This window comes from Porites lutea, chromosome 14 (genome assembly GCF_958299795.1).
Source record: "Porites lutea chromosome 14, jaPorLute2.1, whole genome shotgun sequence".
Taxonomy (NCBI): domain Eukaryota; kingdom Metazoa; phylum Cnidaria; class Anthozoa; order Scleractinia; family Poritidae; genus Porites; species Porites lutea.
In genome coordinates, this window is record NC_133214.1 from 3,851,668 (window position 1) to 3,877,681 (window position 26,014).

The 26,014-nt window shown below is 37.6% G+C and overlaps 1 protein-coding gene across 2 annotated transcripts; it reads left to right on the top strand.

Annotated features, from left to right (window-relative positions):
* The first annotated feature begins 12 nt into the window (after nt 1-12).
* On the top strand, nt 13-25,838 carry LOC140924198 (uncharacterized). Of its 2 annotated transcripts, none has more exons than XM_073374235.1 (17): nt 13-172; nt 292-436; nt 9,925-10,024; nt 10,673-10,832; nt 11,327-11,361; nt 11,871-11,913; nt 12,007-12,065; nt 12,373-12,405; nt 13,088-13,173; nt 13,927-13,957; nt 14,618-14,700; nt 15,293-15,359; nt 16,020-16,165; nt 16,964-17,019; nt 17,569-17,640; nt 18,920-19,026; nt 20,037-25,838. In XM_073374235.1, exons 1-17 carry the CDS (start codon nt 13-15, stop codon nt 20,169-20,171), a joined length of 1,518 nt encoding a protein of 505 aa, XP_073230336.1. In that variant the 3' UTR covers nt 20,172-25,838. The 2 variants fall into 2 exon arrangements, with proteins under 2 accessions (XP_073230336.1, XP_073230337.1); XM_073374236.1 differs by having other exon boundaries at nt 15,296-15,359.
* The last annotated feature ends 176 nt before the right edge of the window (nt 25,839-26,014 follow it).

A 26,014-nucleotide genomic window follows, 5' to 3' on the forward strand; every position in this document is an offset into this window, starting at 1 on the left:
GCAGATAATAACATGGCAGACGCGTCGAGCAATGGCAGTAGTGGTAGCTCCGGTTATCATGATGGTCGTCGAAGGATGCACCATAGAACCAGCGAAGATGCGAACGGAAGTTCCTCAAACTCTGAGGCTTGTGCCTCTTTCGACAAGCTTCCAAGCGATCTAGAAAGTTTGGGTAAGCTATTAAAAAGTTCGTCGTGCATTCTCGTGGCTTGATGAGATTTTTATCTGATTTCCGTCGCAAAATGGTGCGTAAATTGTACATTCAGGCCTATAATTCTTTTCTTTTGCCAGAACGAGCGTTTGAAAGCTACGAAGACAGAGTAATCGCCAAAAAAGCTGTCGAGATCGTCCTCAATGCAACGAGAAAACGTCCAGGCTTTAAAGGCGCTGTATCAATTTGCACAGAGGTCACTAGTCTTTTGCAGAAAAACCGAAGGTAAGTCATTTTGTTGTACTCGAAAAGAATAATCAAAGAAAGATTTTATCTGATGGAGACAAGGCGTTTTAATAACCCTCGAAAAAAAGTTGATCGGTCACGGTGTTGTAAAGTAGTTGTAGCTGTTGTTGTATTATGATTCTTTCTCGACCACCTCACCACTGTGAAGAAGTCATTTTCAGCACAGAAGAGAAATCTCCCAGAAAGGCAGTACAACCGTTCGACAATGTCTTTTTTTAATAACCGCTTTATCTCCTAGCCTGCCATTTTGCAATGAAAAATTACCAACATGTTCGAAAGCAAATTGGCTTTTGATTGAACAAGATCGTGCTTGCACACAACTGCTCCATCGAGCTTCGTGTCCCTTGAGGTGTCACCATAAACCAGCCTCATTTAATTTTTCATTAGGCTGTTCATTCTGTTTTTCTGATAGAACAATGCGTCTGTACATGTAACTGTTATTGTTCAGCTGCAATCTGTTGTTTAGATTTCGGGAAATTTTTTTTTCATAAACTATGTAATTGATAGTTCTTTGTCTTGAAAGGAAGCTTGTGCCGCATTATTAAACACTTAAATCACGTAATTACCTTTTCTTTGAGCTTGCCTAGCGATGCGAGTCAGTTTTGTTTGAATTTTAGCAATTACTAATAAAATTCGCTTTTGTTTTCCATGGTGAAATCTCTTTTGTGTCGCTTACGATAATACGTGGGCACTCAAGTTTCAAAAGGTCACAACTGCTTGTGAGATCATCCATCGCGTTCGCCTTTTTATTTCCTTTGTCGATGAATCGTCTACGCAGAAAATAACTTAGACGGAGCTGTAATTTCGTTTCCCTGTCGAAATCAGAAATAGAGATTTGAAGTGAGAAGGGAAGGCAAACACTCGGAAATGGAATTTTGAAGGCAAACAATAATCTTATAAGCCCAACTTGTTTTGACTTTCGCTTTTAGCAAGATACGTGACCCGGTTTTCTATTATCTTTTGAAAAAAACAGATGACACTGTGCTAGAACAGAGCAGCCTTGATTTCCATCGTTTTTTTTTTCAAGCTATTTCGTTATTAGCCCTTTTGACTCTACGAACTTTGACAAACAGTTTGATTATTTGCAGAGCGTCAAAAAGCAAGTGTTTTTTTGGCAGGTTTTCAAGAGCAACTATGAACATAAAATAAGGCTGTGAAAAGGAAGCAAATTGCGTGCACTTGAAAGAGTATTGCTTGCAAAGGGGGTCAGCTGGAATTAAGGGCCATGCACAGTTTGTGGCAAATTTTGCAAAACAATTTTCGGATAATTAAGGAGGAAGGAAAATTCTAGTTAAAGTTAAGGCCGGCTCAGAACAGTAAAGCCTTACAAAAAGGATACATGTGCCATTTTCCGGTGCGCATGCACATTCAACAAGTTTTTTGTTTCTGATCTGCTAAAAATTTATGAATGTCTCTAGCTGAATTTTCAGTGGTGTTTTTATTTTGGGTGCTTTTTTTTCTAGCAATTGCCATTCAAAAGGATGAGCAATACCCTAGATTTTTGCTTGCTTGATTGTTTTTTGTTTTGCTTTTTTTATTTTATTTTAATCTGCCATGAACGTGTCTGAATTCGCAGGCCCTTTGCCCTCAGTTCCCTTTTTTTTTACCTTAATAAGATGGGACAGACATGTTCATAGAAAAGTAGACATCTGTGTGATAGCTTTGATAACATGAAACCATAAAAATGTGGCTAAATAAATTTTTGAAAAAGTAAACCTGTTTTGGCCACGAGACAGTGTTTCTTCCTATGTTCCATTGACACCTGGAAGTGACTGAAAAAGTCAGCAAGCAAGTTGCTGTGCATGGAGGATTTTTTTTTTGACCCACTTGAAAGTGTCTGGGCTTCTCACGAAACGCTGAAGCCTATGTGTGATGTAGCTTTTCAAAGAAAGAATAATTCTTGACAAAATTGAAAGCTATAAAGCTGGCGGAATGTTCATGACGAAGATCTGATATCCAAACCAGTCCTTCACCCTTGCATTTCCGTATATTTTTCATGATTATTAATGAGTTTAAAAACCTGTGTTAAATTGAGGAGGTATTTCTCCAGCTGGTTCGTTGTAAGGCTAAAGTACTTTTTTCCATCATTGATCTGCAGTGCTAAGCCTGTTGTAAAGGAGATAGATTCTTTGATTTTGTCTTCTTTTATAGCAACAGGTACTGTCAGGGTTCTCATTAAGTTTTAAAGTAGACAGCTAGGATGTAAAAGTAGGCGGCTTGCCAGTTGAGTGCCGTAGGCAATTTCAGGCTTCCACTCTCTCACTTTATCCTATTTCCCCAAAAAGTAGACTGCTCAAACCTCCAAGTAGCCGGTTTTTTAGTCGGCTGCAAGCACTTAATGAGAACCATGTACCGTGGTTTAATTGGCATGTGTATGTTGCGGGTCAAATTTGATTTCAGATAAATTTTGATTTAACTGAGGTTGATTCTCAATTTCCTTTGTTTCCTAGTCCTAATACATGAATAATCATGACTAGGTGATAAAGGAAATTGAGAATCAACCTAGGTTTAAAAAATTAAACCTGAAATCGAATTTGACTTGTAACATGTACGTGCAAGACAGATGAACAACCAGTAAGAGCTATTCCATGTTATCACGTGCTCTTCTCAAACTCATCAATAATTCATAAAGAAAATACAATGAAATTAATGTTTAATCAGATGAAAAACTGCTCATTTTTGAATCCTTAATTTCTCCTTCTAAAATCATTTTGTTGTAGAAGTAACATCAAGCATTCAACACAGTGTTTAAACACCTCGAAGTTAGTAAAAAAAAAACTCCACTGCACTTTGTATTTTCGACTCTCTTCTTGGTGTTTGATCTGGTGATAAAGCACTGCGTCTCATGCTTGGTATATTACTTAAGTCTCAACCACTGTCGCATTGAGTGTGCAAACAAACAAAACTGTAAGTGTGAAGTGCATAAACCATTAATTTATTAGTTGTCTCTGCACTAAAAAATAAGGTATATGGAATGAAAATTTATGTGTGCATGCTTCTATGAGGTCAGGTCTCTGGCTAACAGCCCAAATAATTATCAGCAGGACGATATTCTTTCATCATAATTGGCATTTTCTCATCATGTGGTTAGCATGGAAGGAAGTCCTTGCACACCATCATCTTTTGCCGAGCCATGTTTTTGGGAACTTTAGATGGTTTTGGTATGGCATCATTAATGGGTCTTGTTTCAACTTTGTTTACTGTTTGCAACTTCATATTATCTGAAAAGGTAGTTACTGTGCCTCTTGATTAGCTAATTTAGAGGGTAAGTTGGGAAACATGGTATCATAAGAGATGAAAGACATTTTTTTTTACATGAATGTATAATAAAATATCACGTGCTGGTATTTTTAAACAATGCTACAAAAAAAAACTATTATATTTCACATCGTTACAACACTTTTTGACTTTGTATCATTATTCGTCATATGCCTTGCATAAAATTGCTTCACATCTACACTTCCAGTCCCAAGCAAAGTTGTGGGATCTTTGAAAAAACTGAGTGCTAACAAGTGCCATGATGCTCCATTACTGTCAAAAGGCTTTCTCCTTTGAGCAATCTGACTCGTATATGGTATTTTAAGCTCCTTTGCCTTATCTTAACCCTCCCGCTGCCAACCAAATGTCCAAATTTCATTTTTTGAAATTTGGAAAAACAAATAGCACCGTGTAAGTACAGGAGGAGAGCTTTCATTTAAATGGTCACATCACAGAATTTCGTCTGCAGACTCAAAAGTTAGAGTCACCATACAAAACTCCATCAAGCATTCTGGCAGTGAAAGGATTAAAGTGCTCAAGGAAGTTTATATATAATCCTTTAGAACAAACATGTGTTTCCCGTGTAGGGCAGCAGCTCTATTTTGTACTTAAGATGCACTTCAACTTCTTATGTTTTCTTCCTGAGAATGCACACACGATTCAGTTTTGGTTATTGTGGGTCATTGTGTAAGAGATTGAGCAAGTTTATCACAAAGTCAAAGTTTAAAGAATTTTCACCACCTCTCTAACCTCTGTGGACTCTTTCTTACCCGCTTTGCAAACATATGCCGGGCTCGAAAAAAGTCCCGTCCACTAGTGCCGGACAAGAAAAGGATCTGAAGGGAAATGAAAATTGCTTTGAGTTAGCGGGAGGTTTGAGTTGTAGAGGGTTCAAGTTACCAGGAGTCGACTGTACTACAATTTTATGGTCACAACCGACAAACGTAACATTTCTACAAGCTCTACTGTTAGTGAGTTAAGAAACAAGAAAATTTTATCCCCAGTATTTAAATACAGATTCCCATTGCCGGAATTTAGTAGTATTACTTCCTTAACACAAGTCTTGTAATTCAGGGAAGTATGAAAATAATTATTTGAAGATTATTGACATCCTGGAAGTGATAATAATAATAATAATTTAGAAATTTCTATTGTGCAGTTTTCATGACAACGTGATCAAGGTTTTCTCATACATCTGTAGGTGACTTGTAAACCTAATTCCAAGGGTACAGATGTGGTAGAAAGCAATGGCTTTCATGATATCTGTACACATTTGCTTATTCAGCTTTCAACTTTTTTTAAACTGCTGCTTAATTAGTGAGTATTATTAGTTCCTGCATCTAACAGTGGCAACTTGAATTATTGCATCTTTTTGTGTAAAGATTCGTGCACCATGTTTGGTGCTCAAAATAAGGCTTCAGTGTTGCTCCAGCCAGGAATTTAGCTCAGGTTTACCCAACCAGATTGCACTTGCAAGCTCTAAAACAGATTTTCCTTGCTCTCTGACTTAGTTGGAGAGAGTTTTTGTGAAAGCCAGCAAAATCAAAGATAAAAGCAAAGACTCTGCAGAGCACTCCGGCTATGCACAATCTTTTGTTGTTATCATTGTAGGAGAACGCTTTCCTAGTAAAAATTGCAGTGAGATTGTATGGGACAACCATCATTATTTGAACATATCTTGGGACTTGATCGCCATCTGGCTTCCCTGTTGATTTAACAAAGGCAAATGACACCTTCACCAACTTGCCTGGGATCAAGATTGCACAAACTCACTCCATAGCGTTTGATTTTTACGTGTTTTTCAGTGTGTGTATTTAGAGTCTTTACAGTCCGTCCAAGCTGGCCAAGCATTCTCATTGTTAATAAAGCAATGAATTGGTTAATGGAAAATTGATTCCTTTCATTGGCTCAATAATCCTTTCATAAAATGAATAATCTAATATTTAAATTGAGCTTTGATTCAACGTTTGATTGTTGATTGGATTAATGAACAAAAGCCTCGCCATTTATATTATGGAATGCTAAGTTCCAGCTCTTCCTTGGTTAAATAAAAAAGTAAAGATGGCAACTAGACAAAACAGTTTGGGATGGATTTACAAAACAGGGAAGGCCTGTGTAGTGCTTTCCGAGAAGAAAGTATGGAGGTTTATAATCAGGGTATCTGTGCAAATAAAATACATGTATCAAGCAGTAATTTAAAGATAACAGTGTGATGGCCCTGCAATAAAATTGTCTACCATCACTGACATTTTGGTACTGTGCTTCCTTTAAGTCGTAGTAAAGCTCATCATGGCAGACTGTACCATGAACAGTATTTTTGCCAGAGAGATACGGCTAAAGCTTTTTTTCATTGATCCAATCAACATCTGTGGTGGACAAAGAGCTGCAAAGCAACGTAAAGTTTAGGGGTATGCCTAATACAGTAGTAGATTATACAAGCCTTATGATTTGATTTGATTTTTTTTTAAATTATTTTTTTGAAAACCATAAGCTGGTGCGATTTTCCATATTCTCATCAATAGCATTCAAATAGTATATCACACAGAGGTCAGAGTCTTCATTGACTTGACATTTGAAGAAAAAATGCCATTCACCTTAGGGTGTTTAAGGGTTGAAATTTTAATGTTGGGTTTGCACCGATCGCCTTTGACCACAATGATGAATCTGGTAGCTTTATTTGAAGAAATCATTGGGTTCTTAGACTTGCAGCCGCCCCTAATGTTGAGTAGCTTATTATTGCCAAGCTGGGCAAAAGATGATTAACTTAAACCTTGGGCTTGAGTTAGGTTAAATGGACTTTGATCAGAGATCCAGTTATATTAAGCCAAAAATAACAACCCAATTAAGACAACTCCGATAACTAAGTTACTGATATGTGGGTTAGACTTGGGTTGGTGCCAATCAGCCTTCAAGCAAATGATTTGCAATGAATATCTTACCTGTAATGCAATATGCAACAGTAAAATAACACAGTACGTAAGGGACCACCCTTTGGATCATTTGACATTGAAAAGGGGGAAACTTTTGCCTACATATTATGTTGATTGCCACATTTAATTTGCAGTCATTATGGCTCTTTGTAGCTATACTCTTTCTTGTCTTTTCCTGTGTGGAAACTAAATATACCATCTAAAGACACTTGTTTCTAAATTTTGATAAGTACATGTAATATGTAACTAACTTCTGTTGTCTCAGCAGCAAAAGCTCACTAAAGATACTAAAGATTGTTAGTATAATTTAGTTACATTTTATAAATGTTCTAGCATTCTAATATATTGTGGTAGTCAAAGACACTAGGAAAGCAGACTTCTTGACCTAAGTTTTGGGTGTTGTGTTGTCCATTATTTTTATTCCCCAAAATGTAATTGAAGGTCCTAGTGCGCATGCTCTTGGCTGTTCATCGTGTGGAGGCCTAAGTAAAATCTCAAGTTACTTTACTTTGCATCTCATTCAAGTTGGAAAGTTGAAATAATTCAGTGAAGTTTCAATTGACTTGGAAACCCATCCTTTTGTCTGACTTACAAAAAATGTATGGTTTCTTGAGCTTTGATGCAGATGAAACATGTCAATCAAGCTTAATTAATTAACCCCCCTGGAGAAAATAAAGATAAGTTGCCTTAAAATTAAAGAATGCTAGTTGGTTGTGAAGGGATAAGTCAGAAAAATTTACTTGACTCAAAATATTCATAAGTTTATTCAGACGTAAGTGTAAAGAATTAAGGGTACTGTTATTCGATGCAAATAAACTTAACCTTTTCAAAACCACAGCCAGTTGTGAAGATAGACGTTTTATGACAAGCTTGAAACTTTTTGGTCAGTCCTTTGGTATGATCATTCAATTCAACTTAGCTCTTTAGCCCTGTGGCTAGTTTATGATCGTACTTGAGCAATTTTCTTTTTACGACAAGATGCACACAAGTCTTTTGGATGCTTTTTGTGGCATATTTGTTCAGCAGTTCAGCTAGGTCATGCAGTTAATCAGTCTGAATCTCTAGTTATTTTTGAATTTGCCATCTGGGCCCTAAAGGTGGTTTCGTCTAGACTGCATGAAACACCTTTTGACTTAAAGAAAAAGAATCCTTTATGTTTTAAAGAATTTTGCTAGACAAGTCAAAGCAGAGTTCACCTTGTGCCTGTTTAGATTTTCCTGAGTTCAGTGAACTTTAAACCAATAACTGTTTTGTTATCTCTGTTAAACTGATATCCAATTTTTTTCAGATGATTTAGATTATGAAAAAAAAAAAACTTGAAATCTTCTTATTTTGCAACTGGCGGCAGCCCTTTTGTTTCCATTACCTTTGACACTGGAGAAAATAATCAAAACACAGCTGCATAAATAAGGTGTGCTGCTAAATGAATGTTATACCTTCACTGACAGCCTTACAACTGTAACCACAATTTTGAATTTCCATTAGTGTTGGTAGGATCACTGAGAAAGTCTTATATTGCTTACAGAAAATCAGTATTGTTCATTTGTAAGTGCCTAATTTTGAAGCAAATTCCACGTATTTCAGCCTGGTGCAAGTTCACTGAACCTTATCACGTTTGCATGCAACCTTTCATACAAAAGTCATTGTCTTTGTTCTATTTATGGACGCAAAGTCAGTCAAAGAAGAAAAAATCACAAAAAAGTTAAAAATTACTTTTTTAAATTTACCCTAAGAAATAGTTATTATAGTGCAAAAGTTCTGCCAAATATGTTTCATTAAAATGGTAACATCATAGGATTTGCTTCACAGATTTAAAAGTTGAAGCGACAAAAAGTCTCGTCATAATTTGTCTAGAAGGTAAAGGGCTAAAGTTTATGTCCAGAGCCTCACAAAAATTAAAGGCCGGGTTCCTGAAAGGCCGATTTGCGTTAATCCAGGATTAAAATTTTGTTCCATTGGAGTTAAGGCTCAACAGTATTTTGTGACCTCGAATTGCGTGTTCTTAGATGAGAAAACCGCGCTTGAAATTTGCCATAATTCTAGGTGAAACTTAACCATCTTTTGAGGAACTGGGCCCAAGACTGTAGAAATCCACCTTAACAGAGGGGTAAATAAATAGAGTATGGAGAATGTTCTTGTACTTTAATTTTAAGGTGATTTATTTTCACTTTAGCGTGCATGCTGGTCAAACTACAGACTGAAAAATATAAATCAGCTGCAATTTTATATATTTCAATGCACGTACCCTTATTAACTGTGACTCCAGTGGGGGAAAGCTGTATGGAGGAGGTGAAAAATAGCTGTTCTTTATGGCCGCTTTGATATTTCTCATAGCTTTTACCTTCTAAACAGTGTGAAAGGAAACAGAGGGGTAGGGAACTGAGAGTGGACTGTCCCAAAAGCGACTTACATCAATTTTCTTTTGAACAATATTTCAATACATACTGGTCATCGAGAGAAGAGGGAAAATGCCTTGATCTTTTATCTAATTCTCTCACCCAGTTTTCTAAGGAATGTATGGAGGTCAGTCAGGATCATTTGCATGTGGATGTTGGTTCTTATAGGGTTAAGCAGACATTTTTTTTAGGGCAGGTTGGGAATTAGGCACTTAAGAAACCAGAAGGATTAAACTGGGCCGAATTAACTTTCACAAATACTTCCTGGATAGCTGGAGAAAACAGCTGACATTTCAATGGCGACACCACCACTGGTTTCCCCACCAAATAACGTCTGAGAAATGAGTGCAGACATTCCATACTGATGATGGGGTCTGGGTGGTGCTTCTGATTGATCATGCCATGGGAAAGTTGATTCAACCAATCAGATCGAAGCACTACCCAGATCTGGGTAGTGACGCGTCATCAGTAGGGGATTTGTGCCCTCGTTTCTCAGACGCCATTTGGCGGGGAAACCAGTGGTAACATTGCCAAATGTCAGCTGTTTTCTCAAGCTACTTGCTGGATTGTTGCTGGGGACAGAAAAAAAAAATTGGCCAATAGCTGACCTGTGAATCACTTGCAGATATATAGCTATAATGCAGGAATGGCTGTCATTACTTCTTGTGATACAGTCGACTCCCGGTAACTCGAACCCTCTATAACTTGAACCTCCCACCAACTTGAAGCAATTTTCATTTCTCTTCAGATAGTTTTCTATATAATTTTACCCTCGATAACTCGAACTCCCGATAACTCAAACTTTTTCCTTTTTCCGTTGAAGTTTCGAATTATCGGGAGTCGACTGTAGTTAATATTATTATTCTTGGTTTCTTTTTTGTAGGCTGGAACAAATCATTAACCTTCAGAATAAAGAGCTTCTGAGGTGCAGAGCTAGGTCAAAGAAAAATGGTTCACTCACTGCTGGATACACTGAAACCAAGGTAAAGTATCTTATGAATGCCTTTATTTTATCTTAGATAGGTAGATAAGTATTTTATTTCAACAGGATAAGAAGATCAGCAGTGCTGGTGGGGTCGTGCATACTACAGTTATGAGAAAAATAAGAATTACTAAAAACAAATGTACAATTAAAAATTAATACCAGTCCCCCAATAGGTGTCTGCCTAAGAGACAGTTGACTGTATATAGATGGACTGGGTAATTGTCGTGGTATTAAAAAAATGTGGCTAAATAAAATTTAGGCAAAGTTAACCTGCAATGCTGGGCAGCATTTTTCTCAATTATGCTCAGGGTCGTCTGATTCCCTCTAGCAGGGACACCTCATGACTTGTGCACACAGTTTCTTGCTTTCAGTTCTTCACAAAGTGTTGCTATAGTCTTGTTGCTTGCTTGCCATTTTTGTGCTGTTTTTCCCAACCCCCGCTCCCACTCTAACTCGGGGCTAGGTAAGGATTGGTTGGTAAGTATTTCACTGAACAGTTCAGCATGGCAGTGCCTGGTGGGTCCCCTCACAGGGTTGCAATGGATACTTCCTTCCTTGTGCTAACACATTGCCTGGCTCCACCAGCCCTGTAGGCCCCAGCACCCAAGTAAATCTATTGGTGATGAGTTAATTTTTATTTCAACAGGCAATCCAGGTTAAACCAGTCCAAGTTAGTCGAACCACAAGTCCCCTTCTCAAGGAAGTGTATGTCAGGAATTCAAGTCAACAAGCTGCACAGGCAGACCAGACAGAAATCTCACCAACTGATGCAAACTGGACACCTGTAAAGGATGTCTCGGACAAAGGTTAGACACAGTAATTTTTGTTTGAAATTTTGATGAAGGGATGTTGTTACCTTGTGCAGTTTAGATGGGTGTGTGACTCGCATCGAATAGCCTGGGCCACAGACAAAACTTTGCTCTGGTGAATTCTGCCTGCGAAACAGTGACAAAATCCTTTTTCTGCACCCCATCTGTGTACCAGGATTTTAGTACGCACCATGATTGGCCTGTGTAAAAAAGCCATTGTTGATTTGTCAATCAGGTTAAAATTTGAGACTTATTTCTGGTATTTGGCTGGGTCCTGTGGGAGCCCAGAGAAAGGATATTGGCACTGCTTCTCAGAGTTACTAACTGGGGTTAAGTCAATCTGTGACACAGGTTAAGCGTCAAACTCTAAATGTGAGGAACCAAACTGTAAAAATTTATTACTTAAACTTCAAGAGGTTCAGCCCTAAATGGCCAAGGTGTAACTGCAACATGTAGCAAAATTTTGTAATAATTATTATCTTGTTCCTTAGGTTGTCCAGATGTTGAAGAACGAGATGAAGTTCAGGTACTGTATGTTTGATTGTAAGCTCATTTTTGTTGTAGCAGGATGCAGCAACTTGTTCCAGCAGAGACAATACTATAATGGCTACATAAAATAAGCTCATACTTGCATATCCCTCTCTGGTATCTTGCCCATGTGAAAATTTCGATTTGAAAAAGTGAGTTTTATGACCACTCAGGTTTTGTCAGTCTTGGCAAGCGATGATTGTAATATTCTCGTTCAAAAGAAGTGGTGATGTTCCTCCAGCTTTGGCTAATAATCAGGCTGACCCAATTTTTTTGCATACATGTGTTCCTGTACAGTTTTCAGGTGCAGAGTGCATGAAACAATAACAACAACAACAACAACCACAACCACAACAAAACATTAAAAAGACCAGCAGTGTAACTCCAAATGAGACTTATTGTTTGGTTTTCGTTTTTCTTTTGTTGTGCCGGTACATGCGGAAGAACTCAAAATGTTTCTTGTTAAGAGGCTCTTAACATGATTGCTCTTTCCTTTGTAAAAAACAGATTCACAATAAAATGACGAAAGCCGAAGAAAATTGGTTGAAAGGTAAGGTATCATAGTTTTCTAGCTGTTGTAGGTAACGCGGAGAAATTCTCTTGCATTAAATCTGTTGTGTGTTTCGTTTCTCTCTCTTTTTAGTACAAGAAGAAAATATTCACCTTAAAAATGAGTTGATTACTTTAAGAAATGAAATGGAGGTATAGTGATGTTCTTATATTTTTTTTAATGCTATTATTAATAATAGTAAATAATGATAATGCTAATAATACTAATAGTGATTATTGATTTTTTAATGACTATGATAATGGTAATGATTACAATGGTGGCTGGAATGAATTATAAGTTGCAAAAAAAAAAACCTTGTGATGAATAATCACTCTGATGATAAATACTGCTTCTGTTATTATTTTTAGTTGTGTTTTGTTTAAACAAAATTTAGCTTCTGGGATATAAAAATTATAAGTTCCCATAACAGTGTTTTTTTTTTTTTTTTCGCTATCACAGTCTCTAAAGAAGAAGGAAGCGACTGTTTTCCCTGTAAGTCAAAAATTGATTTAAAATAAATGCCCCAGCCGTATTGTTCCACTCATGTGTGCCGAGTCTAACAAAGATGTCAAGCATGTGTAACCCTCCTACACAGCACCTTTTGACTTTTGACATGAGCAGGGCAAAAAACTTTTTTTTCACTTCACTTGTCCATTGGACAAGTACTGTGCAGATTTTGGTTGTCCGAACATAAAGTCCACTCGCCCAAAGAAAATAAAACGCTGCCAAGTTAGATTTCAACGTTGCGACCTGTACTATATTTTATGCAAGCTATCGACTCCAGATCTTACAAAGCTGAAAAAAGAATATTGCTCAAGACAAATTTTACTCGTCCGGTTGGACGAGTTGCTTTATGAGTTTCAGTCGTCCAAGGCATAAAAAGTGAGAGAGTGAAAGTTTTTTGCCCTTATGATAAACAATTTTTCTATAAGTGAGCGGATTGAGGTATTTAAAAAGATGCTTAGAGGTTCTCCCCTTCTCTTGTCCCACCATTTTTCACTCCTTCGGTATTTCACTGCTTGCTCACTTTTTTCACTCATCTGCACTGACCAAAAGCCTGGCACAGTCTAACAGTAATATTGCTTTTGTAGAACAGGTGGGGTGAGGTGGGGTTTATACTTTTCTAAAGTAGGCAGCTCTCTAGAATTTTTGCTTTGATTATCTATATTTACAGACAATCTCTGAGGGTCAACCTACTACTTCTCAAACAGTCACGTCACTTGCTAAACAGTTTGAACAACAAAGCAAAGGCAAAACAAGGTAAGTATAGCACACACATTAATCCATTTCAACTTAATGGTGTGGGTCCTGCTGAAAAAAAAAAAAATGGAACTGCAGGGTGCAAAGAAAGTCAGTTTTACAGCCTGCCATTTGGGCAAGCTGTAGCTGGCGTGTACTGGCCCGCAAGTCATTTCAACTATCCCCAAAACCCTTTTTGATTAGCAGGATTAATTACAATCCTGTAATTTGAATTTTCCCAAAAAACAGCACTTGTCCGTTGGGCAAGTTAAGAACAAAAGTCACTAGCCCGATGCCAAAATCAAGCAGCCCCGGGCTATCGGACCAATACTTTCAGATGAAATACTGTAAATGACTAAATAAATGCCCAGGGCAGAAGGCCTCAATGCAAGAGCAGCGCCTAAATGTTGCACAGAACTAATCAAATTTTGGTCTTTAGCTTTCTGGGGGTAAGATTTCCACTCTATTAGGCGGAAATTACACATGTAAAAAATGTCAACCTTCCTGGCGGTTTCTTTTGTCGCCCCATAGTCTTGCATAACATTTAACATTGTGTTTCTTGAAATCACCAAACTGTGAGACCGGCTCACTGATTTCTCTGATTTCCCATGTGCTGTACCCATTTTCTCACTGGAAGCAAAGATAGACATTCCAAGATCTCTAGCTCATTGTTATCAAGTTACACATCCCCATCTCGCTAGGCTTGGATGTTTCTTTTTTACCCCACTCCTCTTGGGAGCCTGATTACAAGCTAACTTTCCTTTGTCTTGATAGTTTGCCAGGACCATCAACCCAGAGAGAAGCAGTGAGTGTCTTAATCTTGTGTTTTTATTGACTGCTTGACTTAGAAAAGCACTATATGGCCCCTGTACTAATCAGGGCTGTGCTTTAAGAAAAATTTACTGGGAGCCCAGTGTTCTGAACCTGTGAAATCCAGGGTGCCCACCATGGGATGTCACTCGAGAGCAAAAGTTAAGCACCAGGGGGCCCTGGTGTTATAGCTTTACTAACAATATTGCAAGGCATATAAAAAATTTCAACGTTAGTCACATTTTCTTACTACAGTCAAAAGTCCTCCAAGCTGGCTGAGCAAACAAATGTTAGACTTGGAGAACTGCCTAAAGAATGAGACTAAAGTACTTTTCAACAGGGCTGTGTTCAAGAAGCACCAAGTCACCCCTGACAACTTACCACTGCCCTTGGAAATCTTAAGAGATTCTTAGTTTTGCATAAACCTCAATCCATTCCTGCAGTAATTTTTCTCAGAGCACAACCATGATGCTTCGATGTCCATTTAACTAAGACCCCTCAAAGTAACTTCATTATAATTTCATTCCCCTAAAATTGTAATTTTTTTATTGTAACCAGGACATTGAAAACACATGATTTTTTCTTTTTTTCATCTGTAAGGTCGACTCTTCCAGGAAGAATAACTAATGACCTGTCAAACTGTTACTTTTCACAGGAAGATCTGAATAATGAAAATGAACTGCCACATATCCCACAAGCAAGAACTCATGGCCAAGCAGTTGATAACAAACCCAGGGTGTAAGTTCAGCAGATTTGAAAGGAGATGTGTTGTATAGTAAACAAAATTCACACTGAGGGTCTCAACTCCACTAAATTGAGTGTAACAAAATTAACTGATGAAAACATAAGCCCCAGTATCTACATACAAATTCTCCAGACTGATCTACATACAATGCTTAAGAAATTAGTTGAGAGAATTTGATAAAAGATCAAAGATTGATCTCTTTGTAATCATTTTCATAAATCTCCTAGACTTTGCACTTGACAATCTATGGATATCAGTAGGAGAAAATTGATGTTGGTCACTAGTGGCACTTTAGGGGTTAAAAGAAGTTATAAACAATAAGGCACGTACTGTACAAAAGAGGGCATGGACAAATCTGAAGAAGATTGAAAGTGTGATGGTGAAGCCTGGTGAATACATACAAATTTAAAGATGTTTTTTTTAGTCAGTGAGATGGGCATTAATTTTTGTTTCAAAGAAAAACATAATTTCTTTCTGTGAAATGATGAAAACTAGTCTGGATATTAATTTTACCTGGCATCAATTCAAAGTGTTTGTCATTGTCGTTGAAATGCTCTGAATAATATGAACATTTTGGTTCCTCAATAGCTGCCATCCACATCAACGGAGAAAAGGATTCAGACCTTTTTCATCTCCATACAAGGTTTCTCCTGTAAGTTAAGCCTTAACATTAGCATACATTTTCTCCTGTCTGTTTGCCATTTAATATTTGCTTGCTAATGAGGAGAATTTGTTGAATGATCAACTCCTGTTTTACTTTGTGATCATTGCAGTGATTCTCATAACTGTAACGTGTAGCCTGAGAAAAAAAAACAGCCATTTTGCAACACCCCCATCGGTTTGCCCAAGAAATGATGTCTGAGAAACGAGCATAGAAATTCCATTCTCATGACCTGTCACTACACAGATCTGGGTAATGCTTCTGAATGGTATTGTAGAGGTGGAGGTGGGCGAAACATGCTTCAAACAATCAAAACGACTTCCTAGATCTGGGTAGTAGCTCGTCATTATGGAATTTCTTCCCTCTTTCTTCAGATGTCATTTCATGAGGATACAAGTGGTGGCATCACAAAATGTCTAGTTGCAGCTAGATCTTTCAGATCATTATAATGTTTCTTGGAAACTGCCCACCTACCCCTCCCCTAAGCCAACATTAGCACTTATTTCTTACTCAGGGCAAAATGTTGGCTTAGGGGAGGGGTAGGTGGGCAGTTTCCCAGAAACCTATAATAATCGGATCTTTCCATCTGAGTCTAGCACACTAAAAACAATGCAGTGCTGATTTAAGCCGCTAACATTCTCTGTTTTGTAGAATCCACAGTCTCATCTGCAACCAATCAGGCCCATTGACATGTACTCGCAGTGCAAGTGTCGAGGATGTGTGCTGGCAGTGTCAGAGGAAAAGGAAGTATTGTGTGGTCAACACACAACAGACATTGGCAAGAAACATCCTAAGAGGTATGTCCCTATCCCTCAAGTTGGGGTTAACTCACTGAATTTGATTGTTTAACCCCTTAGGTCCCAAGAGTGACCAACATTAATTTTCTCCTAACAACATCAGCAACAACATTATACAGGGCTGTGCTCTAGCAGAGCCAGGTGGTCCATGGCACCCAACTTTTACTCTTGGCCAACTAGAAAATCAAAGATTTTTCATACAAATCATATGCTGGGCACCCTGGATTTTACAGGTTCAGAGCACTTACTCAGTTAACCCAAACTCAGATAACTCGAATTCCCTACTAACTCAAACTTATTTTCGTTCCCTTGATCAAAATTTCACTAAAATTTACACGGGTAACTAAAAAAATGGTTGAGGTAACTCCTCTCAGATGACCCATCACCTTTTCTTGTTGTTTAATCAGTAAAAACAATCTGAACTAATTGGTGTGATGAACAGGTCACGTTTTATCTTAAAAATGAAAACTCATGTTACTGTTTTGCATGAAATAAGTTACATTTGCACTGTACTATACTTTAAAGTGCTGAAAAATCAGTGACTATTAATTATTAACATGGCAAATTGAATATTTGATTGATCCTGATAACTCGAATCCCGCTATCTTGAACTGTTTATCATTTCCCTTCAGAGTTCAGGTTACCGGGGTTCTGCTGTTGTTCCATGTGAAAGTGCTCCCTTATTGGTCGCATCATAGGGGCTTCAATCATAGACTGGAACATCAGAACCACAATGTACTCCATAGCAATTCTTTCTTTGTAATCTTTGCTATTGCCTTTCTTTTTGTCTCTTACAAGGCCAGAGATTTTGCCCCGTATTGGTGACCATGTTGTTGTTCGAAGCCATTTGACAGGTAAGTTGCTTGGTGAATGAAAAGCACAATGGTTCTACAGAATTCTCATTATTAGGGAGCTTAAACAACACGATGACGATAGTAGTGAAAAAGTCGCTAAAAATATTAATTTGCATCCTTTCAAACTTTATCGCGTCTATTTGGAGCCACTCAATTTATCAAATGTTGGTGATTTCTCATGGAATCGAATTCTTAAGGACTTTATCTGGCTTCAAAAAGTGATGTAGGAAAATGCATCCTTGTATCTTCATGTCCTCCCTAAAATATTGCATTAGAAGGTTTCATATGGTAATCACGTAATGGACGTCAAAGATGTATCGAAAATCGTGGTGCAAGTGCAGAGCTGTTGTTTTGGTCATAAAACCAATTGGTTTTTTTTTTACATTGTCATCATGGTCATGGTGGTGGTTGCATAAGCTCCCTATTGACTATTTTCTTTTTTGACTGATTTGTGTCCCCTTGGGCCATTCTTATTGATGTTAAACTTATGGAACTCGTGGTTGTTTTTTTGTTTGTCTGAAAAGGATGGAATTTTTGTTTTGCGTCCAGGTGTAGTGAGGTATATTGGCCCTGTGGGAGGCAAAAAGCGGTCATATGTGGGACTTCACTTAGACTCTCCAGGTGAGGAACAGTAGTGCACTTGTCAGCCCTTCTACCCCTCCTCTACCTACCCCTCCCCTAAGTTAATATTAATACTTAGTTCTCGCTTAGGGCAATGTGTTGGCATAGGGGAGGGGTAGGTGAGCAGTTTCCCAGAAACCAAAATTGATCCCAGATGTCTAAGTGAAGACAGTAGTGAATGTTGGTATTGACAATGAGAGCGACCTCGACAGTAAGTACAATAATTTCGTACTTGAAGGTAGGCTCTGCACTTGTCATGTAAGTTGATACTTCGAGTTCGTGTTTGTATAGGTAATAGCATGATTTGTAGTGATATTTGGCATAAATACCACAAGTGATATTTCAAAATTGTTATACGTAACGGCTCATGAAATTTGAGACAATTTTGAAATGTCGCGAGTGGTATTTATACCAAATATCACGTACAAATCATGCTATTATTTGTTTATCTTACTACCCGCAAAAGGTTTGTAATTTTCACATGTAGGTATTTCAAATTAAGCTGAAATACCAATGCTCTAAGCCAATCAAATTGCAGAAATTTCTCATGTACTAGTAGAAGTGAAAAAATATCACTATAGGAAGAGCTGGTGATTTCTACACCACTTTTGAGCCAGATGGATGTTTTTGCTGTAAGTTGTTTACATTGAATCAGAATGACAATAGTGTTGCTCAAAAATGTCTAGGACTGCCTGTCAAACTTGTTCCCGCACTTCGACTTTTCGATGAGAACTCATCAATGATCATAGTGCGACTTGGCAGAATGAGTTGAGTACATGCAGCTGCATAGAACTGATGTGCAGTGTACTCAGTTGGTAAACTTGTTGTCGAAGTTGCACTCGCTGTCAGTGCTAACATTCTCTTGTCATAAAAGACCCACCCTATTTAGAAACTCCCAAAGTGAAGCACTAAGATTGAATTGTAAAGAAAAATGGAAGGTCTGTTACAAAATGCTAAAAAAAAAATGTTTTTTGCAAAAGTACTGCAAAAGAGGTTTCATTTGAATGTTCACATCATAGGATTTCATACTCAGAATCAAAAGTTAAGATCATCTTGTACAGCATCATAAATATCCTACAGGAAATTGCTAAGACTAGCCACAAGCTGACTGCGTGAGTGCCAAAGGCATGAGTAAAAACCAGATACAGGCCTTGAGAAAGTCTAGAAAGTACTGGGACATCAAGGATTTGTTACAAAAGAAAAATCATAGTATTAAGAGTACAATGAATGGACTCTTGTAACTAGATTGAACTGACTTCTATGGTTTGTTGTTTTTTAGTTGGTAATCACAATGGATCCGTAGATGGAGTTCAGTATTTTTCCTGTCCACCCAGCTATGGTGCTTTAGTTCCTATTGATGAGATCCTGTGTGTCACTGCTTCAAATGTGAGTGCCTTTTCGTTATTCATATGCCCTCCCAAAATATTTGTTATTTTTTATCTTTAACTTATCCTCGGGTAAGGACAAAAAATCATACTTCACACGTCTAACATACTGATTTTGTGGGGCATAAAGGAACTCTCTCTGCTGTTGGTAGAGATTAGGGGCTGTAGAATTAGTTTGTTTTTTTTTTTTCATTTTAAGCTGACATACATAACCTGTGTTATCAGATACAATGATGATGGTGTTCATCATCATCATCATCATCATCATCATCATCATCATCATCATCATCACATGGTGGGCACTAACTAGTTTGTGGTACTCATACAATTGTGAACTGAGATTCAAAACAAAATTGCTTTGAAGGTAACTTGGTAAACAGTATGACCCAAGTACCTAACAATAATTTTTAATTCTTTGCATGATGGGGTCATGATGAGGAATTTTCTCTGTTTGCTGGTGGATGAGCCAGAGTGCAGGGATGCTCTTAAGCAGCATACATAACTTATTTTTCTGATTAAGTTGACGATTCTCAGCGCTCAAACTAATGGCTGGTCAGTTGACAGTGTCCGGCCAAGTTGGTCTTTTGTCTGGACAAACTTTCATTTGGCCGGTCATTTTGACTGGTCGAGTGCATGGCTCTCAAATAAATAACTGGAAAAATAAATTTATTCACATTAACTCTGTAAATTACAGAAAACATTTAAATCAATATATATTTTTTGAGAATATAGCTGTTTGAATTAAGAATACAGATTGGAGGCTGTCTGACGGTCATGTTCTGCAGCTTTGTGAATACCAATTAATGGTTTATGATAATTCAAAAATTCAACATTTTTTGAATTTATAATTTAACATTTTTATCGGTGAGAAATGAGCCATGAATGAGCTTAAACTTGTATGGCTTTTCAACATGACCAGTCATTGCCCAAAAAGAATTTTTAGCCCTCATTTTCTTCTTCAATAATCATGGTAAAGACTGTGGTGTCATTATATAAATTTTTTGCTTAAAGGTTGTCAAAGAGAAGCACAATAGTGGTGCAAATCCAGCTTGTCACAGATCATCTTCAAGCCCTACATTGCAGGCACCCAAGACGGCAAGAACATTGTATAAAGAAAGTCACAGTGACAAGAGGATAAAGAGCTGAAGAAGAGAAACAACTTTGCATCACCTGTGGATTTTCGTAGAGCAAGGTTTACTGTAGGTAATAACACTTTCTGGGTTTCTTAAATGTTAACAATGAATTTTGGCTAGGTTCACACAGCACCTGCCCACCTACCCCTCCCCTAAGCCAACATTTTGACCTAAGTGAGAAGTAAGTGTTAACATTGGCTTAGGGGAGGGGTAAGTGGGCGTTTTCCCAGAAAAGATTAATGATCCAAAATTTGTGTGTTTTATATATTTCGTTCACACAGAACACCTGCGAATTTTTTTTTTGTGACATTGTCACGCTTGTACACATTATTTTTATTACAATCCAATTATATTATATTGTTAAAAGAACAACTTCAAATCGAGTTATCTTGACTACAACTCTAAAAAGTAATATTATTCATGGAAAACAGTTCAACCATCCTATTTCCCCAAAGAAGAAAAAGTATTATTCAACATGAAATTGTCACGCTTGTGCACATTATTTTTATACAATCAAATTATATTGTATTGTTAAAAGAACAACTTCAAATCAAGTTATCTTGACTATAACCCTAAAAATAATATTATTCATGGAAAACAGTTCAACCATCCTATTTCCCCAAAGAAGAAAAAGCATTATTCAACATTCCTTTTAAGCAATATTATTTCTACCAACTGAAAAACCTTCCAGGATAAATGAACTTACTTTTACGGCTTATGTAATTGTTGAATTATAGGATTTAAAAAATTATAACTATTATAATAATATTGACAAAAGTGGTGTATTCTTTCCACTGTTAAAATGCTTGACACTATTCTAATATAAAAATTCCAGTTGTCTAGGTATGAAAACCAAGGCAATTATAGTTTCATTACAAGACTGTTAGTGTAATCGCTCTTGTAAGAAATTTCACAGTTTTCGGCTCACAAGCAATGAGCTTTTTAGATTAAGAAGCAGTCATTAGACGGACTGGTTTATGGTACGTAAATCAAATTGAAACATTTTAAGCTAGGGTGTGTGTTTTGTTCACACCAAGTAAATTTACGCCTATTCTAGCATTCTATCCTAGTATAATGGGTAATGTTTTGTATTTTTTTTGCCCTTAAACTAACCCCTCCCTAGTGTTATTGGCCAGTGTCATGAACTAGACTAGCCCAGTTGATCATAGATCGAGACCTTTGACGTAATTTCAAGAGCATGATGTCTTGGGATGAGTTCATTATTACTAGTGTTTGTGTCAAGTTTGTGTATTTTTAAAAATGCATCGCTGTCCCATAATTGTCAAGTATTTTCTTAAAATGCTTTGTTTTGAAGACAAATATCACCACTAAGAGAAACATGTAGCTCATAGTTTTTAAAGCTAGTTATGTGTTAGTTAAATGTTAATGTGTAAGTGTAAGTGTAAGTTAAGTTTAAAGTAAAAAAAATGTTATAGAATTTGTAGCGTAAGAAACAAGTCTGGTTAAAGAAATCCATGGATATGTCTATGTATGATCATGTTGAACTGCTATGAAAATGCCAGCCCCAGTGGAGGGAGCAAGTAATATAAGGTATTTTTAGCTGGCTTGCCACTGTAGTCTGGTTGGTTGGGGAATTTTACCCTAGAAAGTGGGCAGAATAACAATTTAAAAGATAAATTTTGGGAAATGCGAAAATACTGCAAAAGAATGGGGGAAAAAATGCCTTTTGAGATTTTTAGAGAGAAATCAGAGGAACACATCACTTATCACATCATTTTTTTTCAAACAAACTTGAGGGTTTTTTAGCTTAGCCAAATTAGAACTGGTAATACCATTAAATAAGTTGTGCCATGAAAAAGATTCTGCCCTGCACGTTTTTTGTAAACCACGGAATTTTTTGAAACCAATTTTGTAGAAAAAAAATTCACTTCCAGCCAGGCTGCACAGAAATAGTAGTGACAAGCTCTTAGTGTTATTAAATTAAACTCTTTGTAGAGGCTACCAAGAAAGTAGTGTCTTGTAGTTAGGGGAATATATGGTTTTTTATTCACCGCCCAAGGATGCGTTAAAATCCTGTTATTTCTAGCAGTTTTTAACAACTGTTGTGTGTCAAACACACATAAGATCATTGAAGTTTTATGTTCTTCATTTTAAGACTGAAAAACAAATCGCAAAACGGTTATTGGTTTATTTTATACTCGTACTGATTTCCTCCTATACTTTTTTATCTTCGTTCAGTCTTAACTATGTTATACGTCTTACCATTGATGTAGCAAGGTGGGATTTATCAGTGGCACCCGATTTTTGCTTAATATTTAGCCAAAAGATTTAAAAAAATAGCACTGTCTGAAAACGGTTTTCAATTTAAAAAACACAGTAGGTGTTTTTTATTACCCGGCCAATCACAACACGAGCTGACAATCCAACGAACCAATCAGATTTCGAGACGAAAAAATATCGAGTGCGAAGGGCGGGAAAATGCACGTGTGCAAGTCATGACTGGTTTTAGTGTAAACTGTGATTGGTTGAAAATTGACTTTAGATTTTTCAGCCAATCACAAAGTAGTGCTAAGGAGCAATCACGAAAGTACTTCAGACGTGTAAATGGAAAACAATATTTCTAAGACACTAAAATGATATTTAGAAAAACAAATCAGAAAGACGTCCCTAAATTTTAATGTAAAGAATGTGTGCCCCTGGTTTATTTACCATAGTCAAAATTTAAGCATTTGCGTACTCATCGTAGCTTTCCCCCCGAAAAATTGGGTTATAACCGTGCAAAATGCTGCCAAAATGGTTTTAGTTGATTAGTAACGATTTCGTCCAAATTTATAGGACAAAATGTTCGTGTCATGTCACTATGGTAGTTGAAGCTTAAGGACGGTGTATACAGAGAGTCAGACAGGAAATCAACGAGGTTCTTATTTTATCCGATTTTATGAAAGGTATATGGTTACGTATGTTGTTTGATAGAGCTTACTTGTTCCAGATAACCAATGCTAGGGGTGATATTTAAGATTACAGGGTTTTACTTCTATTTATCTTTATTTAAATACTCGTAGTCCAAGAATGTAGATGGGCATAAGAGTGGGAAGCATGTTCCGATTTTATGGAAAAAGAAAAAAAAAGACCAAGGAGCAGTATCAAATGTAAGGCAAGGTATTAATTAATTCAAGTCTAAGAGTTTTTAAAAGGTCGGCGCAACCTTGTTTCCAGTGCCTCTTGGTCCAGTCTTCGAACGGGAAGTAGTGGAGACTGGGAACTAAGTGCATCTCTGTGGTTTAATGGCGGTGGAGCCAAGGTTGGCAGCCGTGGTATTGGTGCTTAGCGAACTGTTTATGTGCCCTGTAAAGATGTGTTACGAGCCAGGCAATAATTATTCTGCTAGCATTTATACAGTGGCGGATCCAGGGGAGCCCCCCCCCCCTATCTTTAGACGAAACTGCCTGCTTCCCCCCCCCCCTTTTCTAAGGGTCTGGATGACCGGAAACTACCCCCCCTCCCTCCTTATCTGAAAGTCTGGATCCGGCACTGTTATATTCCAGGTAAAGACAACTCTCTCTTTGACAGTACTGGCACCAAGTATCCGTCTGCGGAGGTTTTCTTCTAGAGATACAGAACTGAAGCAATGACGACGGCAACGGCAGCGAGAACCTCAGAAAAACAATACTGATAGGTTTAAATTAGCAGCTCAACGACTTTGCACGTGCATCACAACTTTATTGTATATTTCTTTGCCGTCGTGGGACGACTGCGACGTGAAACCTCCTTATTTCACGTTTTATGGAGGACATGAAAACGAGATAACGATTTTCTTTTCCTTTTTCTGATCTTGGTCACGATCCTTTGGAAAAATCCCCCCGCCCCCACAACATTTGACAAATCGAGCGAGGTAGAATAGCAGCAAGTTTCAAGTGAAGTTTTCGTTGTCGTCGCGGTTGTAGTTGCTTGAGCTTTCCAGTTAAGTAAAAAGTACGACAGAGACCAATCTAAAGTTTTTTTGTAACAGGTCCATCCTCACTGATGGAGCTGTTGACGTTTATGCATTTAATAACTGAGATGCCTTGTGACTGCGAAGTAGGGCAGAGTTGGCAATCATCAAAAACGGCACGCAGCACGTGCTAAAAGTGCATGTTCACGTTCATTGCACGTCCCAACCTGAGCGATTTTGTGAGTGCGACGTGAAAGACCAGTCACTAGGAACTCAGAATGCGGATCAAAATTTGACTTGAATATTTTGTTGTTGTTGTTGTTTTGTTTACTGCATACAGTGATTTTCTTTTTTCACCTCGCATTCTTTTTGCTGAATCTGCCCTTTCAGAATAGTAAATTAATTATGATAAAAAAAACTGAAACAAAGGGGAAAGTAGAACAGGAAACTCAAGAGGATTTTATGTTTCCTGTAAAGATCATGATGTGGTTGCTTTAACTTAGCCTGCGAATACAGTGTCCCTCTGAGAGTCAGGGAGGGAGGAGTAGATGGCTAGGCTGTATTCGCAGGCCAGCTTTTAACCCTTCAAGTCCCAATAGAGACCAGCATCAATTTTCTCCTAATGATATACACAGATTGTCAAGAGTTTAGGTTATGAGAGGTAATAAATTTGATCACCAAAAACAAAATGCTTTGATCTTTTATCAAATTCTCTCAACTCATTCTTGAGGGAAATGTATAGAGATTAGTTTGGAGAATTTGTATGTGGATATTGGGACTTAAAGGGTTAACTTTGATAATATGGTAGTGACGACTGTCATCGAGGTAGCTCATTAGAAGAAAGCCATTGTATCAATGTGATGACAGAATACGTTATTAATTATTACATTGCAAATGTGTCAGGGTTAAACTACTGTCCAAGATTGACTTGAACGTATGTATCTTATGTCTTTGACCAGTTACCTGGAGTAGTTGCCCAAGTCCCCAAATTTAAAAGTTGGAGGAGTAAGGAGGGCACACCCTTAAAGACCCAGAATCCAGATACAATTTCAACAAACTGGCCCCAGTAATTCAAAAGGTGGATAACGCCATCCATTGGATAAATCGCTACCCAGTGAATAGCGCAATTGGTTTCCCTAATACGTATCCGCTGGACAGTGATTTCTCTCTTAGACAGTGCTATCCAACGTTGGAACAACCGGGGCCTGATCTTCATATCTTCCCTGAAAGAATTAGTTGAGAGAATTTGATAAAAGATCAAAACCTTTTCCCGTTAGCGATCAGTTTATTAATTCTCATGACCTTTTTATTTGATTATTTATTGATATAGTAAGGAGAAAATTGTATCTGGTCACTCTTGCGACTTGGAGGGTGAAAATTTCCTTATTTCCTTCCCCTTCACACACTAGACTACGAGCAGTCTCTCTTCAAGCAAAACACGCGAGACACGCAGATGACCACGGGCGTGACTGAAGGGTGCCGCGCCCGCGCGCGCGTGCACTCCCCTCACTAAAGCTGAAGAAAAAGAGAGACTGTTTGCAGTCTATTCACACACCTGCCTCTCAAATTAAGCTTTTATATCATTTTGGGGATGTAAAAACATCTTTTCGTTGCATACTTTTGTAGTACTAGCTAGGAAGCGTAAAGCAAAGATTTTTTACAAAGAATTTTTTTTGTAAACAATAAAACCATAATTTGATCAGAGTGGATTTTTTTGTGAGGTTTTGTCATGGTTACAGATAGTATGTAGTCATTTCAGTCGATATTAAAAGCACGCTTTGAAATGGACTGTTGTTTGAATTGTGTGGTTAAGACTTGAAAAATGCCATTCTTCATTACTTTGCTCGCACCACGTGACAACAGATGATTGAAGTTCTGAGGGGACCAAACTTCAAGTTTCTTAAGGGGTTAGTGACAAAAGAAACTGTTAAGAATTGTAAGAAATTTTCAGGGGAAAAAGAAAC